The following is a 19600-nucleotide window of genomic DNA, read 5'->3' as shown; positions in this document are numbered from 1 at the left end:
TCTGCCGTCCTCCCCTCGCGGGGTGCTCAGCGCAGACGTCGAGGCTGGGCACCCTCCCCGTGTCCCCGTGTCCCCCCCGGTTGCACAGGATGGTGCTGGGGGTGCTCCAAAAACCCAGCGGGTCCCTGCCACGGCTCGGTGGCGGCAGGGTCGCACGCCCAGGCCACACGCGTGTGTCCCCAAGGGGGGGGGGGGGGTGCTCGGGGCTGGTGGCTCAGCATCGGGTCCCCCAGCTCAGGACCCTCCCCAGCACCAAACCCTGCTGGGGAAGTGCTGAGGCTGCCCCGGGAAGGGACAGAGCAGGATTTGGGCGCTGATCCTGCAGAGGGGGGGGTGATGAGGGGTGACAAATTTGCTGGGCCTCGGCCGTAGCCTCCCCCCACAGCGTGGCCGGAGGCTGCGTCGGGCTGGTGACACCCGGCAGCTCCCCGGCCACCCCCTGGGGACACTTTTCTTTGCGGAGACCCAGGCAGCATCCGCAGGATCAGACCCTTCTGCCTCCCGAAGCCCTTCCCAAGGGACCAGCACCCACACGGGTTTTTTTTGCCCTGATGTCCCCACGGCCACCTGCGGAGGGGCTACGGGGGGGGGGACACCCAGCACGGGAGCAGCTCCCCTGGGTGCTGGGCGCTGGGTGCTGGGCGCTGGGTGCTGGCAGCAGCCCCGTGGGCACCCAGAACAGGTTTTGCCTCATTTCTGCAGTGCGTGGGCAGGATCCCACCCCGCGCCCAGCCCCGGACCCGTTCCTCGGGTGCGCCGGGTGCGGGCGAGCCTGGTGCTCCCGGGGGGAAACCGAGGCAGGGAGCGGGGGCAGAGCCGGGGGGTTTGGGGCTCCTCGCCGGTGGAGGGCACAGGGCAGCACCCCACGGAACCCCCAGCCTCAGGAGGGGGGAAAACAGGGTGTTAAAGGCAGCTCTGGGCGCTGAGCGCCGTGGGGAGCGCAGCAGGATGTGCCCCCCTCTGGGGACGGAGCTGGGGACCCAGGGATGGAGCCGAGCACCCCAGGGCTGGGGGATTTTAATTCATTTTTATTTTTTTTTTACCCATGCAGTAAAGCAGGGATGTCGCAGAGGTCCCACCCTCAGCTCCAGCTGGGGACAACAAGCGGGGGGGGGACCCCGCGCTGGGTCTGCTCGCCCTTGCTGAGGAATGAAACAGACTCGGGGGGGGGGGGGGCGGCAAGCACGACAAGGGAAGGGGAGCCCCGGGGGGGCTAACCTGGCCCTAAGGGCAGCCCAGGCCCCGCTGCTGGCGTTCGGAAAGCTCCAAACGTGCAAATGCTGAAGTGCCACCTGAGATCAGGCCCTGGGGGGCCCTTCGGTGCAGCCCCCCCCTCATCCAGCCTGCTGAGGCCAAGTGACCCCACTCCAAAGGCAGCCCCGTGCCCCCGTCCCCACGGGGAGGTCTCTCGGGGGGGGGACATCGTGGGCAGTTGGGGCTGCCGGGGCCCCGCGAGCACCCAGCACCCGGGCAGGGCGATGGGCGACGCCAGCATCGCCCCCCCGGCTTCGCAGCCTCCCCGCAGCGAGGGGTACGAGACCTCGTGGAGCCGGGCGCAGGGCGCAGAGCTGCAACCATCGGCACGCTCAGCCCCGCTGCCGCCAGCCACCGCACCCGCACCGCGCTCCCCACGGAGCAAAAAGGGGTGAGAGCCCCCAGCCCCCCCACGCCCAGGGCAGAGCCACACGGCCCCGGCAGGTCCTGGGGGTCCTCGCCTCGAGCTCCCCTGAGGAAACCTCGGCGCGAGGCTCCGCAGCCCCAGGGGAGGCAGGGGCCGAGCTGCAGAGCTGCCGGGCGGCGCGGCTCGTGTCGAGGGGGCGCGCAGGAGAGGATCTGGGCAGCGCATCACGAAATGGCTGAGCTGGTAAAGCCCCCAGCCAAATTTTGAGGCACACGGCTGAATTTTCCTGAATTTTAAGGCTTTTCTGCATCCCCCAGCGCCCAGCTCCAGGCTCTGGATGTCAGCTGTAAGGGAGGAGCGGCTGCTGTTAGCACTCCTCCGAGCACGCTGGGGCCCAGCTCCCTCGCTGCCATCCCCATCCCCTGCTGGGAGGGCAGGATGAGGCCGACCCTTTGCCCCCCCTCTGCTCTCAGCACCCCCAGCCCCTCTCCAGCAGCTCGCGGGACGAGGGAAGCCACAGGGGCTCCGAGCTTTGAGGAGCTGGGGGACGAGAACCCCCCCAGGCTCTGAGAAAAGAGGGATGCCAAGACCTCAGGCTGCGTGAAGGGAAACCATTCACAGCTAAATGAGATAAACCTACAAGGGGGGGGGTTATCAAAGAGCATCCTCCACCCCAAATGCTCGGCTCGGCGCCTGGTCGGGGGCACGCAGGGCTCTGCTGCGCTGGCAGGGGGTCAGGGACGAGCCCAGCACAAGGCAGGAGCAGGCACAGCCCCTTCCCCTAAACAAAGGCCCGCAGAAGGGCCCTGGCTTTGAGAGACCTGGCATTAAAGCTCTGGCACGGCGCGGGGTCTGCCTGCACTGCAGCAAAGGCTTCCAGCTCTGCAGCGAGCAGCTCCCAGCGCCATCCCTGCCGCTCCCCAGCCCCCCCCCCCCCACTTCCCCACAGCAGCTCTGAAAACAGGACCGTGACTTCTGCCACGCAGCAAGGGCAGGTCTGCAAAATAAAAGGTGTAGGGGCCTTCGAGGGCCAGCTCCTCGCGCTGCCTGCGGGCAGGAGGCTGCAGCTCAGCCGGCCGGGGGGAGAGCGAGCCTGCTTCTGAAGGAGAAAAGTCTTGACAATAAGAGAGGCACCTGGAGACATCCACAGAAATAAGTTTATTTCCCCTACCGTCAGGATTATGAAACCACAGAAGCAGAGTTTAAATATTTACAAAGTAATCCAGCGCCCCACAGAGATCAAGAGAACAAAGGAAGAGGGTACGGAGGGCTGGCCCTCGCCGAAGAGCACGGCAGAGCCACGGAGCTCTGCAGCACAAGCACGTGCAAAGGAGAAAGGAGGGGACCATAAAAGCAGCATCGGGGAGGAAAGGGACGGGGAACCTTTATGAGGCTACGGGCAAGGCGCTGCGAAGGAGCTGGCAGTGAGATGAAGGATGCTGCAAGGAAAGCACGTTCCTCACCCACCCACCTCCCCGCCAGAGGAAACAGCCCGCTCCCCACGCATCGCCCGTCTCTCCGCGCTCCCGCAGCCCCAGCGGCGTGGTGAAGCAGTAAATCTGCCCAGCCCACAGCCAGCCTCGCTGCAGGAACCACCCTGCAGGCACAGAGAGCTCTGGGAGGCCAGTAAGGCTGCTGGGGCTGGCTCCGCTGCTACCTCTGCTTCAGGCCTTGCTGTCGAGCCGCCCGTGCTCCGCTCCGGACGCGCGGAGCCATCCTGCCCTGCTGTCGGTCGAGGTGCAGGGGAAGCAGCTCCGCAGCCTGAGGTCCTGCAGGGCTCGTTTGCAGGGTAAGAGCCTCCGTTCAAAACCCAGATCTGGTTAAAAAAAATAAAAAATAAAAAGCACAGGGAGCAAGCAAGAAGGATTTTCACGGTGGGGAATGGCACTCAGCATTTTCCGAAGTCCCAGGAGCAGGGATCGCGGCCAGCAGCCCTGCTCCTGGCCTCCCCTGACACCTCGAAGCCTCGGCTTTGGCAACGCTTGTATAGCTTATCGATAAAACACTGCATCAACGTGTGAGACAGCCCGAAGAGTCTCTAGGTTATTGCTACTGCGTAAGACAGGTTGGCTTCAGCCCTGGGGCCAGGGACTCCTGGCGCATCCTTGGCAGGACACTCTGAGGAATCACGCTAACATTAAAAATTGGGGCAAAGGACTGATCTCTCCTGTTCCACTGGCTTGTCCCAGGGCACGGCAGCCAGCCACCCCGCCGTGCGGCGACTGCAGCGGGGCAGGGCAGCTCCGTCAGATTCCATCTTTTCCTTGTAAGGTTCTCTTTGATCGAGGTTTTGGCTTTCTAATCGGCCTCAGCACCCTCCAGCTGCTCTCCACTCAGGTTTAAACGACTGCACACAGGTGACGCTGACAACTGCTTCAGCTCCAGGTACGTGGGGAAGGGCACCGAGGTGCTCCCACCCCGGACAGGCCAGCACCAGGTGACAGAGCCAACTCGGTGCTAGGGAGAATGAAGAGGTTTCAGGGGCTATTTAAATGTGACAGAGGAGGAAATGCAGAATTCGAGAAGCCCAAGAGGAGCCCCCAGCCCTCCTACAGAGCTACAGGGGTCAGGAAGATAGAAGCAGATGGGGAGGCAAAAAAGGGGCGGCCTCCAGAGCCAGCAGGGTGACTGAAAGGGCTTCCACATCAGAGGAAGCCACAGGGATGGCACGCAGACAAAAAGAGCTTTCTTGCTGGCCACGAGCACTCCTTGAGGCTGAAATCCATCAGGTAGTGGAGTAAAGAGCTGGCCTTTCAAGGCAGGAGAGGAAAAGCTAACCCTTCCTCTGCAATCAGAGGGGATCTGCTTAATGGCGCACAGCCCTTCTGTGACACCTGAAAGCCGCCTGCCTAAGAGCACCCCAGAAAGCAGCACCTGCACGCCAGAGCCTCCACAGACAGATTCCTGACCCCCAGACGCACTCCCTGCTCAGCACTCACAAACCACCGACCCCTCTAGGAGCCATTCTGCCTGGTCCAGGGCTCAAAGGGGCCATCAGACCCCCAGCGCTGCCAGACCAGCATTTTTCCCATTCCAAGTGCTTTTACCCCACGTGTGCTCTTCAGAAGACGCCGCAGCTTCCCAGCCACCACCCCAGAACCAGCCACAAGACAGCAGCGCCCTGTTTGCCGCTGCAAAGCCCCAGCAGAGCACGTCCGCCTTCCAGTCCCTCCACCTCCCTACATCTCCGTTGGCCCCGCTAAGCTCAGGACTCGGGCACTGCTCTGCAAGGCACGGATGCTTTCGCAACCCCAAAGCCTTCTGTCCCGGGAGCAAGTACCTGCTGCAGGCGTGATTTCTGTGACATGCAAAGTGCGAGGGATCAAAGGAAAGCTAAGAGAAGTGTAACGCCAATTTTAGGCGTTCAGAGCCCAGGGAGAAGCGGGGAAGCTAGATTTTCTCTGGCACAAGCTAAAAGGGATTTGGCAGCAGACTCCCAACTCTGCGACATGCTACTGAAAGTGTGCAGACTGCCACGAGCCATACCCAAGCCAGTCGATCTACTTTCCTGCTTTTCTGGGCTCACCAGCGGGACCAGACGAATCTGCCCCGCCACGGAGCGTTCCTCTGTGCGTCTCCTCAGAGGAGAGCTGCGCCGTCAACACCTTTCTGGCACTACCGGGGAGCCTGGCAGCGAGTGCTGCGGCACCGCGCAGCCCCAGGAGGAGCCCCACACCTCCACTGTGAAACGTGTGCTACAGGAGAGTCGTGCAACAGGGAAACAACTCCCCCTCGGAGGCTGGAAACCCCGGGAAGCGTTTGATGAAGTCTGCCAAGAGGAAGAACCCAAGTGATCAGAGAGAACCTTACAAGGTGTGGCTGCCTGCGCTCCTGAACCAGGAGGCAGGGTTTGCCTTGCAGCTCTACCTCGCAGAGAACGCAAAGGCGCCCACGCCTCTCCTTTCCTGATCGCATTTCTACCCACCAAATTGCAGAGAGGGAGCATATTCAGGGAGGGATCGGGAGGCTTCGGGACCCCTGACATTGGGAGACACCATTGACAGAACAGAAACAGAAGGGTAAGAAGCCAGTCCCAGGAAACAAAGATGAGCTGTTACAACGGAGTGGAGTTGCCACCTTCCCCAGAAAACGCCTCCCAGAGTCCCACGCCTCCACCTCGCCGGGCCAAGCAGTCACAGTTTCTTCCTTCGTGTGCCCACAGAACGGGGAGTTCACAGCTGTCATCACCGCAGGTGAAGTGTCAGAACGACCGTCAGGATCACCCCCAGGAAGAGGACAAAGGGAAGCCAGGTCTTCACGAATCCCCCTATGCTGCGAGACGGGAAAAAAAAAACAACAGGGGGAGGGTTTAAACATAAGAAGTCAGCAGAGGAAGACAGGAGGGGAGAGAAGGAAGTGGTCGTAAGTGGAGAAAGCAGAGGGAGACGGATGTCTTTCTTATCCATTGCTAGCACTGCCACACGCTGTGTCCTGGAGGCACAGCATGCGTTAAACATCTGAGATTAAATCAGGTCCACAAATAACTACATCATGAGCAACAGGGCTGGACTCGCCTCCCAGCTCAAATCCAGGTCAAAGTCTATGACTTTGGCGTGTTTCATATCTCCACAGACAAACAATGAAACCCCGTTTCAGTCAGTCTCAGCGTTCAGGCTGCTGGTGGATTTACCCAGCACAGCGGGGACCACGCTTGCACGAACGCTGGCAGAGCTCTTCCAGAAGAGGCCAGACCCAGCAGAAGGGAAGCAACGCGAAACCTTTGTGCAGGGCTGTCCTCGCAGAATCTCCTCTCCGGGCCCAAGGAGATAAAAATGGAGATTAAGAGCTCTTTCTAATAAGGAACGCTCAGGGTTTCCCTCTCCACTCAAGCTGGAAGCACCGCGCCAGTTGGAAATCAGACTAGTTTTAGTGTAAACAGGATTCAAGAGAGGGAAGAGAAACCAGCAATCCTTGGAGAGAAGCCATTCTGTGACCTTCTGTTCTGACCTAACCCAGCCAAAAGACAACACAGAGAGCAATATTTGCTCTAGCTAGCATTTCCCAAATTCCTGGCACCCTAAATTAGTTGCTAGAGACAGTATTTCAGGAGCAGCATCCAGTGCAACCCAGACAACGCTCCTGGTTCTTTGCTTCCGAACAGGCAGTGACAGCACCGCCTACCAGCAACATTCCCCCACGCGTCATGGGGGAAGAGACGTTCCTCCCTTTTCCAAGAGAGGCTGGAGCTCTGGAGGGATGGGAAGAACAAAGGAAACAGAGCCCCTTTGCCCGCTGGGTCTAGACTGCTCTCAGCTCACCTCACGTACTTCCCATACAGGAGTGAGAAGAAGCAGAGCTTGACCATGTTCCAGGAGGTGCTGTTGTCATATCTCATCAAGTTCAAGGCCAGAGCCACGTGAGAGTGGCAGTTATCACAGCAAAGGTTGTGCTGGAACAGGAGAAGGGGCAGAGCGTTAGAAATCCTGTCCTCAAGGCTCCCCGGCCCTGCCCACGGGGCTGGTGCAGGCCCACAGGTCCCACCCCCGGGGAGGTATCGCTCCAGACGGGACGTGGGCACCGCGGCCGTACCATTCGGTGCTTGTACTCCTCCGAGGCATCGTGCACGGCCGTGTCCCACATGTTGGGATTGGAGGAGTACACCTTGCCAGGATCCAGCTTCCAGTACCTGGAAAATGAGAACAGAGCCCTTCTGCGACCCCTTGGCTTTGCTGCTGCTCCCCTACAACTTTTTGCTCTTCCCAGCAGGAAGCTGCTTAAAGGATTTCGGAAAAAGGCCGCCTCTGGAGCCCAAGAAACTGCGCCCTTCGAGACGAGCACACGCTGCAGAAACTAACACTCAGCCCTGGGGCACTCCAGACAGAGAAACTGCAGACCTCAGGGGCACAGGCCCCTCTGAACTGCTTTCATGTGCTGTCAGATGAAGCCTGCAGGCCATTTAAAACATAAACGCGATCTGACAGATACACAAAGCCCAGGAACCTCTCCTCCTACCCCAGAAAATCATTAACAAGATGGCAGCGATGACAGTTCATTAGTACAGGCACCATTTACTTGGAGCACTTGTTGCTAACATCATCCTAAAATGTTTTGGTCTTTTGTCCTGGTAAAGGCTCCACACAGCTATAGTTCTTAATGCCATTATACTGCTGCCACGCTTCTAAAAAGATTGAACTTAACGTGGTTTCTTGAAAAGCACAGACACAGCAGCCGTCCACTTGAGTTAGGTTATCTGAACAAGGAGAAGAGCAGTATTATGGCCTGGCTGCCTCCACGAATTAAAGGCCATCTGCAGGTCAGCTGCTTAGTTTAATAAAAAGTACCGGGAGCACTTACTTCACTGGCTTCCCAAACGCCATGTTGTCTTCCTACAAATAAAACAGAAAAAAAGATATCTCGTGAGGATAACGCCACACAATATTCATGACACAACTCTTGCTGGAAACCTCAGGGCCTGTGATCGCACAGCGATGACGCTGTCACATTGCCTCAGCAGTCTCAAGACACCGACCTCATCTGTGTGCCTGGACTTAGGTCTCAGTTGTATTCGTACACACACTCCTGCTCTAAACACGGTGACATTACCTGGCTCCGTGGTGTATGCACCACGCTCCCTTCCCGTAAACTGTTAATGCCTTGCCAACTCTAAGTTAGAAGTGTCCTAATCTTTAAGGAGCGTTAATTATCCCACCTAACAATTCCCTTACTTGCAGAATCCAACAGACTGCGAAGAACATGGTCTCACATCTGGTGCCACGCACCATGACAGCAGCAGGCATACCGAGGAAGTTCGAAAGCAGCTTCAGAAACGTGGGTTATTGCAAAAGAATTCAGGTCCAAAACTCCCCGTTAAGAGCACGGACCACAGGATTCTTCACCTCCTGCTCACCAAACCAAACTAGCCACTGTTTATCACCCCCCCGGATGATCTGCACCGACAGCAATCTCCAGAGTAACGGCACAGATCCGTGGTCTCGGATACATCTAAAGCCGTTGCTTTGCAGAACTCGGGAGCTGCAAAAGACGGGGGGTGGCTCAGAAACCACCAGCAGAGGTGAGACACAGACCAAGCACAGCATTTGCCTTAAGGACCCGGATTTGTCACCTACTTACCGAGACAAAGTACGGCCCCGCAAAGTCCCGGATGACTCCAGTCGACGTGCAGATGCCCATGTGGCCGATGATAGGGAAGAGCCATCTACAGAGGCAACAAGCGAAGTGTCAGGCTGAGATATTTGCCCCCCCGATCGTGCCAAGAGCGCGCAGCGTGCTGCCAGGAGCCTGCGGGAGCGGCCGCGCAACGAACTGCACGGCACGGGACAGGCAGGCACGGTCACTGTGTTACACCCAGCCGGGAGGTGAAAGCAGGGGAGGCACAAGCAAAGGAAAAGCAGGCTTGAGCTGGAAAGGAAAAACACCCAGAGCTGTGCCCCCCCCGATGAGCTGATCTAGAGTCGGCTCATCCACAGGGCGGTCAGGCTTCAAGTTTTCACTTTTCAAGGTGGTTTTTTTTTATTCTATTTTTTTTCAAGGCAGTTTTCGAGTGGCTGCAGTTACAGGATGAGCAGGGCTCCAACGGCCTGCACCGCCCACGCCCCCTGCCAGGGAAGGGCAAGCCCCGGGCTCCCAAACAACCCCATTTGTGTTTCCGAGTAAAAAAAAAAAGGTTAGATCCGGAAGAAACAGTCGTGAGATAAAGCTGGACTTCCCACTTCACCGACTGAGAAAAAAAGGTCACCCTGCCCATCTTCTCCCCGTTCGCACTGTGAACTGGATTTCGGCACCTCAGGTGGAAAGCGGGGCTGCTGGCTCCAGGAGGAGCGCTCCCTCCCTAAACAATCTCCTTGTTTCAAAAACTCGTCCTCCTCCCTCGATATTTGCAGCTCCAGAGAGCCGCAGTTCTTTATCTCCCCCTCAGATCCACCGTGATTCCCTACGAAGCATTTCAGGCCAAGCACCAGCGCTCGCCCGCATCCTCCAGCGCCCTCAGGTTTGCTGCCCTCTCTCCAATTTCTCCCTCCCCTCCCCTCCCGGGACCGAGCCCAGCGACTACTATTTCAGATGCCATTACAGCAAGGTTAAACAGGAACAGATTCGCGAGCCACAGCTCGATTAGAGAGATCCGAAACCCACCAGAACGAGCGGATAAAGCCAAACACGCCGGCAAGCGCAGCTGAGGAGATAAACTGCGCCCAGCTCCTGTCAATAATTTAACCCCGCCACGCAGGGAAAGGGTTCCTGCAAAGTTTCAGCACTCGAATCACTTAACCTCTGCGTTTTCCTATCCAGTGCGATGCAAAGCAGCCAGGCAGCTTCACTGTCTGTGCAGAGCCGTCTTTTATCAGCTGGGAGGTGCAGCTGAACGCAGCCTTGTCACAGCTTTGCCACCTTCAAAGGCGTAAACATTTCTCCCTCTCCTTAATTCTCCCCCCGACGCTGACTAGCTTTCAAGCCTCCAAACCCAAGGATGACAGGAAATGTCAGAGGAAGAAAATTGGGGCAATTATGCAATCTAGCGAGAGATTTTGCCACATAACGACGCTGAAATTTCCGCTGCAAAACAAAATCAACAGGAAGATGCCACCGCTCGTTGGGGAACAAGCCCACAAACAAACAGGGACGCCCACCAGCTCCGGCGGGACAGCTCTCCTCATCAGTCCCAGGGGGAGATGAGAAGGTTGAAAGCTTTGGAAAATGCTCCGAGGATGGAAAGTTAAGCCGCGTGAAAAAAGAAAAGATAAAAATCAAGGCAGGTTTGTGCACGTGGGGCAGAACGGGGAAGTCTGCTCCCAGCTGAAGAGGGTTACGGCGCCGTTCCCAGTCCCGGCACAGACCGCGCCACGTCTTCGACCTGACTTTCAGCCCTGGCTCAGCAAACACCGACACCCGCTCGTAATTGGAGGGCAAGAGGAAGGTATGAAAATAAACCTCCGGGCTCTCAGCCCCCCCCCTCCTAAAGCCACATGTTACGGCTTTCCATTTTCCCACGACTGGAGAAAAATAAAAAAAAAAAAAAACACACCGAAACTCTCCTTGAAGCCTGCCCACACCCAGCCAGCACCGCTGGGAAAAGCAAAACTCGTTCGAAGCGAAGCAGGGAGGCTCCCCTCGGGGCAGGCGGCGGCGGGAGGCCCCCCGCGGCCAAACCCTTCGCTCCCCAGCCACGAAAATCCCCCCAAGGCCGAGCCGGTTTCCTGCTTCCTGCGGAGAGAAGCCTGCCCCCGGCCCCGCCGAGCCCCGGGCCCCCGGCCCCGCCGAGCCCCGGGCCCCCGGCCCCGCCGAGCCCCGGGCCCCCGGCCCCGCCGAGCCCCGGGCCCCCGGCCCCGCCGAGCCCCGGGCCCCCGGCCCCGCCGAGCCCCGGGCCCCCGGCCCCGCCGAGCCCCGGGCCCCCGGCCCCGCCGAGCCCCGGGCCCCCGGCCCCGCCGAGCCCCGGGCCCCCGGCCCCGCCGAGCCCCGGGCCCCCGGCCCCGCCGAGCCCCGGGCCCCCGGCCCCGCCGAGCCCCGGGCCCCCGGCCCCGCCGAGCCCCGGGCCCCCGGCCCCGCCGAGCCCCGGGCCCCCGGCCCCGCCGAGCCCCGGGCCCCCGGCCCCGCCGAGCCCCGGGCCCCGCCCTCACGTCAGCACGGGGATCGGGGTCCACACGACGCAGTACGGGAAGCGGCCCCGCTCGGCGTCCAGCCCGGCCCCCCCGCCGCCATGGAACTGCTTCATCTTGGCCTCCGCTTCCGCCATCGCCCGCCCCGCCCGGCCGCCGCGCCATGGCGTCACTTCCTGGAAACCGCGCGGCCGCTTCCGGGTGCGGCCGGTAACCAGGAAGTGGGAGAGGCCCGGTGCCCGCAGGGGTCGGGGACCCCCCCTAGGGGACCCCCCCCCAATCCAGGAGCGGGGGCTCAACGCCCCCCGCAGGCACGGCTCCGTTTCACAGCGGGCTTCGTGCTCTGTAGCAGTCCCTAAGGCCGACACCATTGGCACCCACACCCAGGGCCAGTGGGCTGCCCCCTGGGTGTGGGTGCCAATGGTGTAGGGACAGTGAACCCCCACCCCCCACGTCCCCAGTGGAAAAGCAGCGCCCCCCCGACCCCCCCGGGAGAGGAGGAATTGGAGGGAGGGCAGGGGCAGGAACAGCACTTACACCCGGAGAATCGGCTTAGAAAAATAACAATTGCTTTATTAGGAAGTTGAATTCAAACTACGCGAGGAAGCTGTAGAGGAAATGTGTTTATTCCAGATTGCCACCCCCACAACACACTCGGCAAAATACAGAGTGACAAGTCACTGAACTAGCGGAAGGAACAGGGACGACACCGCCTGCCACAACCCGTTACAGCCAGGACAGGGGTGCTGTGCCCAGGGGGCACAGGAGAGCTGCCGAGCGTCCAGACCCCGCTCTCCTCTTCAAATATGTCTGTGTTCTTCGTGGAAGCCGCTCGTGTCCTCCTTACGTTGAGATCTCGAGCTGCATTTCCAAGGCCCACAGTTAGCAGAGGTTTCCTTCCAGCACGGTTTGTGGTGTTGGACAGCACGACGCTGGGGGGTTGCTCATAAAGCTCTTACCCCCTTCCAGCACGTGGCTCCTTCATCTTAGCTCTGTCATACCACAGAGGCAAGGCTGAGCCGAGCACTGTGCTCACACAAGGAGCTGGCTTTTGTTATCCACAATCCATAACCCCGTTATGATGAGAGCCACGTTCCCAACAGTGTCACAAAGCTACAGCTTTCACGTAACGGCCCCGTTTTTTTCTCGTAAACCCTCTCCTTCAAGGACTTTTCACATCTCCACCTCAAGCGTTCTGCTTTCCATCACCTGACTTAGCTCAAAAATTAAGCTGAGGCCAGCCTTCCGCAGTTGTCAGCACCCTCCCAAGAGCAGTGCTCCGGGGACAGCGCGGTGCTTACACGCTCACTACATTATCGACTAACGAAGCTTCCAGCTTGAAAGCCCAGGATGTCAGGAGCCTCTACCCCCAGAACAGGCACATCAGAGGGGACCCAGTTTGGATTTGCCGGTATGGCAGTAGGAAGCATTGGCTGACAGTCTATTCAGACGGCCTACCTGCCCTCCATACATGCTAACTTGTCATATGAGCACTCAAGCTTCAATTCAACCACCTTAGTATTGCTCTGTAGTCTGTGTTCCCTCGCCTCTACAAAGCACTCGGCTCATCTAGCATCCCTCCTTACCTCCTAGTCTAGACCACGTTTTGGATCAGATCCCTCCGAAAGGGAGGGCAGCTGCAGAGGCGTCAGGGCCGAGGCAGAGCCACCCACCCAGGCACTCACCGGGAGCAGCTCAAGTCAAGCTGCAGTGCAGGCATCGGCTCAGCATGACCTGTCACTGCGTCAGAGCTGATCAAGAGCCTGAGCCTGTGCTCCTTGTAATCCGACGGTGAAGGGATTCACAAAACAGTCCAGTTCCAAAAGAGAGAGAAAGCAAAGGCAAAAAAATAGACACTCGAGAGCAGAGCCATGCCCGGCGCTTTGGTTTCTAAAACGCTTCCTATTTTGGCACTTCGGGTAGAAGATACACACACAGAGGTTGTGTGTGTGTGTGTTCCAGTGAGCGCTTTTTGTTCTATGAAGAAAAATATTTGCATTGATTTGCTCCAAGCTAACGTAAGTACCAGAGATCGCTGAAATACACGAACAGAGCCCAATGTTCACATCAGCTAACGCGGTCCTGGCACGTTTGTCAGATTAGGCAATGGATTTGCTCTTCCTGCTCGTGTCTCAAAGGCTGCTAAGCAGCGTATCACCGGGGACCAGTTCCCTTGGCAAAGCCACACGGCAGGGACGGCGCTGACAGCCTCCGCAGGACACACGTCCCCGCAGTGCCACCGCACGGCCTCCCCTCCCGCCCGGGCAGGGGGGGGCATCTCAGACAGCCCGGTTTATTGCCTCTTAAAACCAAACGCAGGAGGGCAAACCCAAGTGCTGGAGCACAGCACACCGTTTTCCCCAGGCTGGATTTAAAAATCGATACAGCGCTCCTGTACCGCACAGCTTTCTGTGCGGCTGTCAGGCAGGCAGAAGGGCTCTCCAGCCCTCGTAGCGCGCTGGCAGAAAACGGGTGAGCTGTAGCTGACAGCAGGGTCTTCCTAGTGACAACTGGAGGGCTGCTGCTGTTCTGCTATTGATCTAAGCAGAATACAAAACACCTGAAGTCAGCAGGGAAAAATAGCTGCAGTTGGAAAAGAAACCAGAGGTACATGGGTGGGGGGGGAGGCAGGGGGAGAGCAGGTAAGAAGTTTCCCATGCATAAAATTAACGGCCGGGCGTTTTATTGCAGCTATCTTGCCTGGCTACAATACTGGATTAAACGTAGGGAGCAGGAACGCTGCCATCATTGTTTTCGCAGCCTCTCATTTGACGAGAAACAAAAGGTTTCGCTCCCCTTTCTGCCAGCGACTTGCCACCACCGGCTCCGCTCTCCTCTCGTCAGCGAGGGAGCGGCTCTACCTCCCCTCGGCCAAAAGTGTCCTCGGGACGATGCCTGCGGGGGCCAGCGTGGCCTCGTAGCCTGGAGGCACGAAGCCTCTCAGACAGGAGAGCCTGGGAAGGAGCAGCCCAGACCCCACACCAGCTCGGGTTTAGCCCAAGCGCACGGCACTGCTGCCGGAGCTCAGGCTGGAAGGGATTCGGTTACCTCCCCTTTCTACCCCGGCTCATCTCTGAGCCTGAAAGAAGCAGGCACCCGGCCAGCTCTCGTTCGGTAAGCAGCTTCCTTGGGAACCTTTCCCTGTTGTGACAGCTCCAACATTACAGGGACTGCCAGGACCAAACCACTCGAGGAAGAGGTCCCCTCCCCCTTCTGACATTGACAACCGCGGCAGCGGCAGCAACACCACCGCGTGCAGGAGCCTACCGAGAGGCGTCACCGGGGCACAGGCTGATGGAGGACACCACGGCGTCCTTCCTCCGCCCCGGAGGTGATGCTGGGGCGGCTCGCTTTGCGTTTTTGTTGCTCCTCTCCCGTGGTCTGTGCCTGCTGCAGTCTGACAGCCTCTAATCGCTCAGCGTGAACCAGAAACGTCACTCTCATCTGTATTGATGATGGTGCTACTCACCAGCGCAAGAACATACGCAGGCTCAGCCACCCACCCCAAAAGCGTGCCCTCAAGCCATCTCGCCCCTCAGCTTTCACCTTCAGGTCTTTCCTGCCTCCCTGTCACTCGAAAGCCGCATTGCCTTCTCTCTCCCCCTCCACCTGACGCAGCCACAGGGCAACTTTTATGTTGCTTAAAGGGAAAGCCAGCAGTTTCTCGGGGGCACGGGGCACAAGGTGGAAGAGCTCTGAGCCAAGCGCAGGTCGCGACGATTTCTCAGCAGCGCAAGCCACAAAAAGGCCCACCTTTCCTCCTTGCCAGCGCCGGAGGGGTTTCCTCGCGGTGTCATCTCCTGCAGCAGCAAGGCCTGAACGAGCCACAAGGAGCACAACACGCGGAGGGCTTAATTCCTCACTGCAGCAGCAGGCAGCTTCCTGACATCCTGCTCCCATTTTGCTCAGCGATGGGAGCCATCTTGAGCCCTGTGCAGCCTCGTTCCTGGCACTGCCAACAGACGCAGCAGAGAGAAGCGAGCTCATCCCTAGGGCTGCTGGTGCGCCTCTCCCTGCTCCCCAGGGCAGATTGCTCCTCTCCCCACCCCTCAATCCAATTCTCTTACTCGAGTTACAAATAAACCTAATTTTCTAGGTCCTTCTAGCCGTTTCCACCCCCCAATTCAACCGCTCAGCTCCCCTTGCCATGCTTCCTCTTTGTCCAACGTTCAGCCCAAGAGCTGACCTAATTAGCTGATTGCCAATTCCAGCTGTGGATGCACACTGCTTTGTTGGAGCAGAGCTGCCTTTTAAAGCAATAATTTATATCAGACAGGATCTGAAACGAAGAGGCCTCAAAAGGCTTTCGGCAGGAAGGTGTCTAACAGGAATTTCTCAGAGAAGAGTCCAAGCAGATTCTGAAAGCAGCCGACTGGTTTTCTAACCCAAGGCCCAGCGCTGCACAGCTTGGAGGGCAGGAAAGCATTTGGGAGGTTTTACGGCAGGAGCCCAACGCTCCAAGTGAGTTTGTGACGTCCTCTAGCAAGGGATCACCTCTGGGTCTGAATGTTCATGTCCAAATCACCACGCTTGTGCGAGACTTCCAGGCAATGAACGCTCTCAGGAACAGTAACTCAGACAGGTAACTCAGGTAGGTGGCTCCGGGTCTGCCCCACAGCCTAAGCCACCAGGGTTTTGCTTCTCAGGGCAAGAGGCCATTTAAGAAGAGCTAAAAGGACGGACGGGCTGTTTTCCCTACTCAGGTTTTTGTGACCCTGTTCACCTCTGAGTCCCTGCTTAATCCAAGAGTTAAAGATTTTGTCAATTTTATCCCCTGCCCCGACATAACACAATTCAGAGCAAGTAACTCCGTCGTATGACCATTAATCTGCCTGTAAGGTGCGAGCATCACCTCTCTTCCCCAGGCAGCCCTTCTCATCCTCACCCCGCCATCCGCAGCGTTAGCTCTAAACCAAGCCGGAGGTGGGCTCTGCTCCCAAACGCAGCCAGATCCCAGTCCCCACAGCTGGGTAAAAAGCTAACGTCAGCACTAACTCTGCAGCTACAAGTCCACGCGCCGTGTTCCAGGCTCCCCAGTCCCCTTCCCGCTCCATTTTACAGGGGCAACACCGGTGAACAGCCAACGTCCAGCCCGACCAGGCCACCCTCCACCCACCCACGTCCACCTCCACGGAGGAGGAAAGTGGAACAAAGCCACAATAATCCCCCGAACAAAATGACACCAAGAAAGAACTAGAACAAAGAATTGTTTAATTGCTTAACTCTTTCTCTTCCAGGGAGCACAGAAACAAGTTTTCTGCTCCTTCTAACGAGGGCAGTAAGGCTTGTGTGTTACCTCTACAACTGCAGGGGCAAAGTTTACGAGATGATCATCTTTAGTACTCGAAAAGGCTAGAATTAATAATGGTCGTCGCAACACTAAGAATCCTAGAGTCTCCTAATGGAGAGCCCATTGCTAGAATACAAAAATAAAGGAGGCATCCCTGCATATCCCAGGCTAGAAAGAGTTAACCAGAAAGAGCAGGAAGAAGCTTTCCCAAAGAGGGGGTCGAAGTAAACGGCAGAGGTCAATAAAGCAACATCTTCTCCCTACTTCCCCAGCATGTTTTTTCCTTCACCAATAAATACAAGTTCCTCATTAACAAGCGCCAAAGCAGGCAATCTGCCCGCAACAAGGGGAAAAGGGGCTAGAGGCAGAAAGATTTTTCTCTCCCCTTCTCTCCCATTATTATTTATCTTTTTAATCAAAGCAGCCATTAAAAAAAAAGCAATCCACTGCAGAGGCAGGGAATCTTGTAGCTTTCACACTGCAACTGGCAGGTAAAAGAGCTGCACTGTCTCACAAAGGTAAAAACAACAAAAAATAGCTGCCACAGCTAAAGGTGAATGGGTAGGGACAGGTCTGTTCTTTTCCAAGCTTTCCATCGCAGTCTCAGCTTAAAAATCAAAGTCTGCAGACATTGTCTACTGAAAGCTGAAAAAAAAAGTTTGAGTGGGAGGACGGGGGATGAGGATGCATCTAGTAGGAAAGCCTTAAGCAAAAAAGAAAAGGCCAGACCACGTCAAAAAGCCACCCGAGTGAGGAGAATTTTCCGTTACCTCTGGGTTTTGAAGAGCACTGAGTGCCAGGGTGGACTTGGGTTGGGAGAGCATGTGTACAACCAAACAGGTAAACTGAGCAAGCAGTCGCATCTACTGCCCTGGTACTGCATGAAAGCAAGCAACCGTGCCCTCAGCAGCCAAGTGACAGCACCTATCCGTCCCAGCAGAGCTCCGCTTCAGCAGGGGAAGATGGAGGGTGAGCCTGACTGAACTGAAAATGAGAAGCCTGCCACCAGAGCACGGGGTGGCCAGTCGGTTCCGGTGGCAAGGGGCACGCTCCCACACGAGCGGGGCTTGCTACGGCTCGCTTTCACCCACACGTGACAGAGCAGACGGACCTCGTCGTCTGAAGGGCAGAGATCAGATCCCAGTTAGCTCCACTGCGAATGCAAGGAGGGAGCTGGGGGGGCCTCCCCCCGCAGGGAACAGCATCCTTTGAGAGACGCTGCCAGCCACGAGACTCCGTGACCTCTCTCCCTCTCGCACAAGGCTCTCTCATCTCACAAAGACTGTTCTGGAAGGGAGAGGAAGCCAGTTACCTTGATCAGCCAGCGCTGTGCAGTCTCTCTCATCAACGCCTGGCAGCCAGAAGCAGCCGGAGGAGGAAAGGAAGGCCTCTCATCCTTCCGCAGCAGGAACAGGAAGACCAGGGATTGCACCGCATGGAAGAACAGCCCGAATGCAGCACACACACATGCGCACGCTCCCGGACATGCATCTCACCCCTGGGACCAAGGTTAGCATGTTCAGACCTTCAGCAGTAAGAGACACGAGACAGCGCAGAGCAGTTAAGATCTCCAGGGGCTCTTTGGTCTTAGTTGATAGTCCTAGAAAAAACAACCTCTTCAGACTGGGTTGTAGCACAGCTGTGTAAGATCTCGTCGATATTTAGTGTTTGGCAACTGCAAGAGGGGAAAACAGGGCTGCATGTCACACGAGAGGGAAAGGAATGGAAGTACAGTGCTGCATTGCTAGGCGTAGTCCTGGCTGTGCAGCCAGAGCCAGTGTGTGGAGAATGGGAGGAGGAAGGAGGGTTCCTGAGAGGACCACTAATCCATCAGCTGTTACACCACCAAGGTGGGAAAGGCCAAGACAGAGCAGCTGGCTGCATGAAAAAGCTGCTGTCTAAAAGCTCAGAACATGAGTTTGCAACAAACACACGATGGCAACGTTCTCAGCTCTAGCACAGGTGACACGGAGAGAAGGTGAGTACAGCTACACACGTTTTGGGCAATAGAGAGAGAAGCCCTGGAAGAGTGCCGTTACCAGCCCCTTTCCTCAGCAGCTTTAGCTATGCGAGTCCTAGGCCTCCGATAAAACCTGCTCCCATTGCTGCCACCTTTCTCCACAGGTTCACGGACCGTAGAAGAAAGCATCAGAGCTGGGCAAGCACATCCTGCCCTGCTGAGCTGCACATACTCAGGGCCTTCACTGATTCATCAACTAAGACAGATGCCCAGGGAAAAAGACAGGCAGTATCCAGTCCTTAATGCAACACAGCCACATCTGATGGCAATATGTTAGAGATGGAAGCCAGAAGAAAGAAATTATGGGACAAAACAGGTGTTTCATGGCCAACAACCCAAAGCCAGGGGCCTCTAGACAGTCTGGTAGCATAAGAGCAGAGTCAGGCTTTCAAGACCAAGATCACTGCAGTAAATTCATTCCATAAGCCCTGCCCTAGGTTTGTATTTTATTCAGGAATTTAACATCCCCTCTACAAATGCATGAATGCAGGCAACATTGCTCTGTACCAGGTCATACAGCAGCTCTGGAAAAAGTCACCAGCTTACACCGCTTACAGACAACTCAAAGATCCCTGTCGGGACTAAATTCCACTAAAGGCAAACCCCAGACTGCACTGCCATGCTGCTCAGTAGCGTGACGGGAGAAGGAGGAGGTGGTGGTGATGGTCTAAAGAAACGGCCGCTCCTGCCCCTGCCAGCTTGTCCTACTCTGTGCATAGTGCGATACAGTGCAGTCATTCATCAGAGAAAGTTCAGGACCAAGGAAACTAGGTTCCCTTTCAGCCAAACAATTGGAGGAAGGAGAGGCAGTTCTGTTTTAGCTGGGCCGGCACTGGACTTGCCCCTCTGAGCTGTCTTCATCATCTGAGCCTCCAGCCCCACCACTGGTCAGTCCTGTAATCCGGTACCCCATGTTCAGCAACATCACCTCCAGCGGGTCCGCATTCATTCGTCTCTGGTTAGCTTGGGAAGCACCTTCCATGTCCACTACCACGCGGCCATTAAGGGTTTCGCTCTGCAAGACAAGAAGGGAGAGAACTCAGCAAGACACAGCTGGGAACAAGGAGCTGCTGCAACCATCAAGAGATCCCAGTAGGAAAAAAAAAGGTCTGCGTTAC

The 19600-nt window shown here is 57.3% G+C and overlaps 2 protein-coding genes and 1 long non-coding RNA gene across 6 annotated transcripts in view; 1 reads left to right on the top strand and 2 right to left on the bottom strand.

The window, feature by feature from the left end:
* Positions 1-2759: 2759 nt before the first annotated feature.
* TMEM222 (transmembrane protein 222) lies at positions 2760-11352 on the bottom strand. Its single transcript, XM_080567443.1, has 6 exons — positions 11194-11352; positions 8693-8777; positions 7916-7947; positions 7151-7247; positions 6880-7010; positions 2760-5893 (listed from the first exon to the last, which is right to left on the bottom strand). Exons 1-6 carry the CDS (start codon positions 11307-11309, stop codon positions 5806-5808), a joined length of 549 nt encoding a protein of 182 aa, XP_080423569.1. The 5' UTR covers positions 11310-11352; the 3' UTR covers positions 2760-5805.
* LOC308182574 lies at positions 8987-18338 on the top strand. The gene is made up of 2 exons (XR_013941893.1): positions 8987-10493; positions 13864-18338. It is a non-coding gene; the product is annotated as an uncharacterized lncRNA (long non-coding RNA).
* The window catches only part of WDTC1 (WD and tetratricopeptide repeats 1), a 28835-nt gene continuing 25601 nt past the window's right edge, over positions 16367-19600 (bottom strand). For all 4 annotated transcript variants that reach the window (XM_080567440.1, XM_080567439.1, XM_080567442.1 and 1 more), the window contains exon 16: positions 16367-19497. In XM_080567440.1, coding sequence (XP_080423566.1) covers positions 19300-19497 — 198 coding nt within the window. In that variant the 3' untranslated portion in view covers positions 16367-19299. The remainder of the gene's footprint in view (positions 19498-19600) is intronic.

Source organism: Anser brachyrhynchus (genome assembly GCF_964034855.1).
Source record: "Anser brachyrhynchus genome assembly, chromosome: 24".
In the NCBI taxonomy this organism is placed as follows: Eukaryota; Metazoa; Chordata; class Aves; order Anseriformes; family Anatidae; genus Anser; species Anser brachyrhynchus.
This window is presented reverse-complemented; position numbering and strand designations above follow the sequence as displayed.

What these genes read in the sequence shown, in the direction of transcription:
- TMEM222 (XM_080567443.1), bottom strand. Translation starts at nt 11,309, where the DNA reads ATGGCGGAAGCGGAGGCCAAGATGAAGCAGTTCCATGGCGGCGGGGGG. An exon ending in CGGGGCCGTACTTTGTCTCG is followed by an intron (nt 7,948 to 8,692) that starts GTAAGTAGGTGA and finishes TTTTATTTGTAG; the next exon opens with GAAGACAACATGGCGTTTGG. An exon ending in CTGTATGGGAAGTACGTGAG is followed by an intron (nt 5,894 to 6,879) that starts GTGAGCTGAGAG and finishes CCCGTCTCGCAG; the next exon opens with CATAGGGGGATTCGTGAAGA.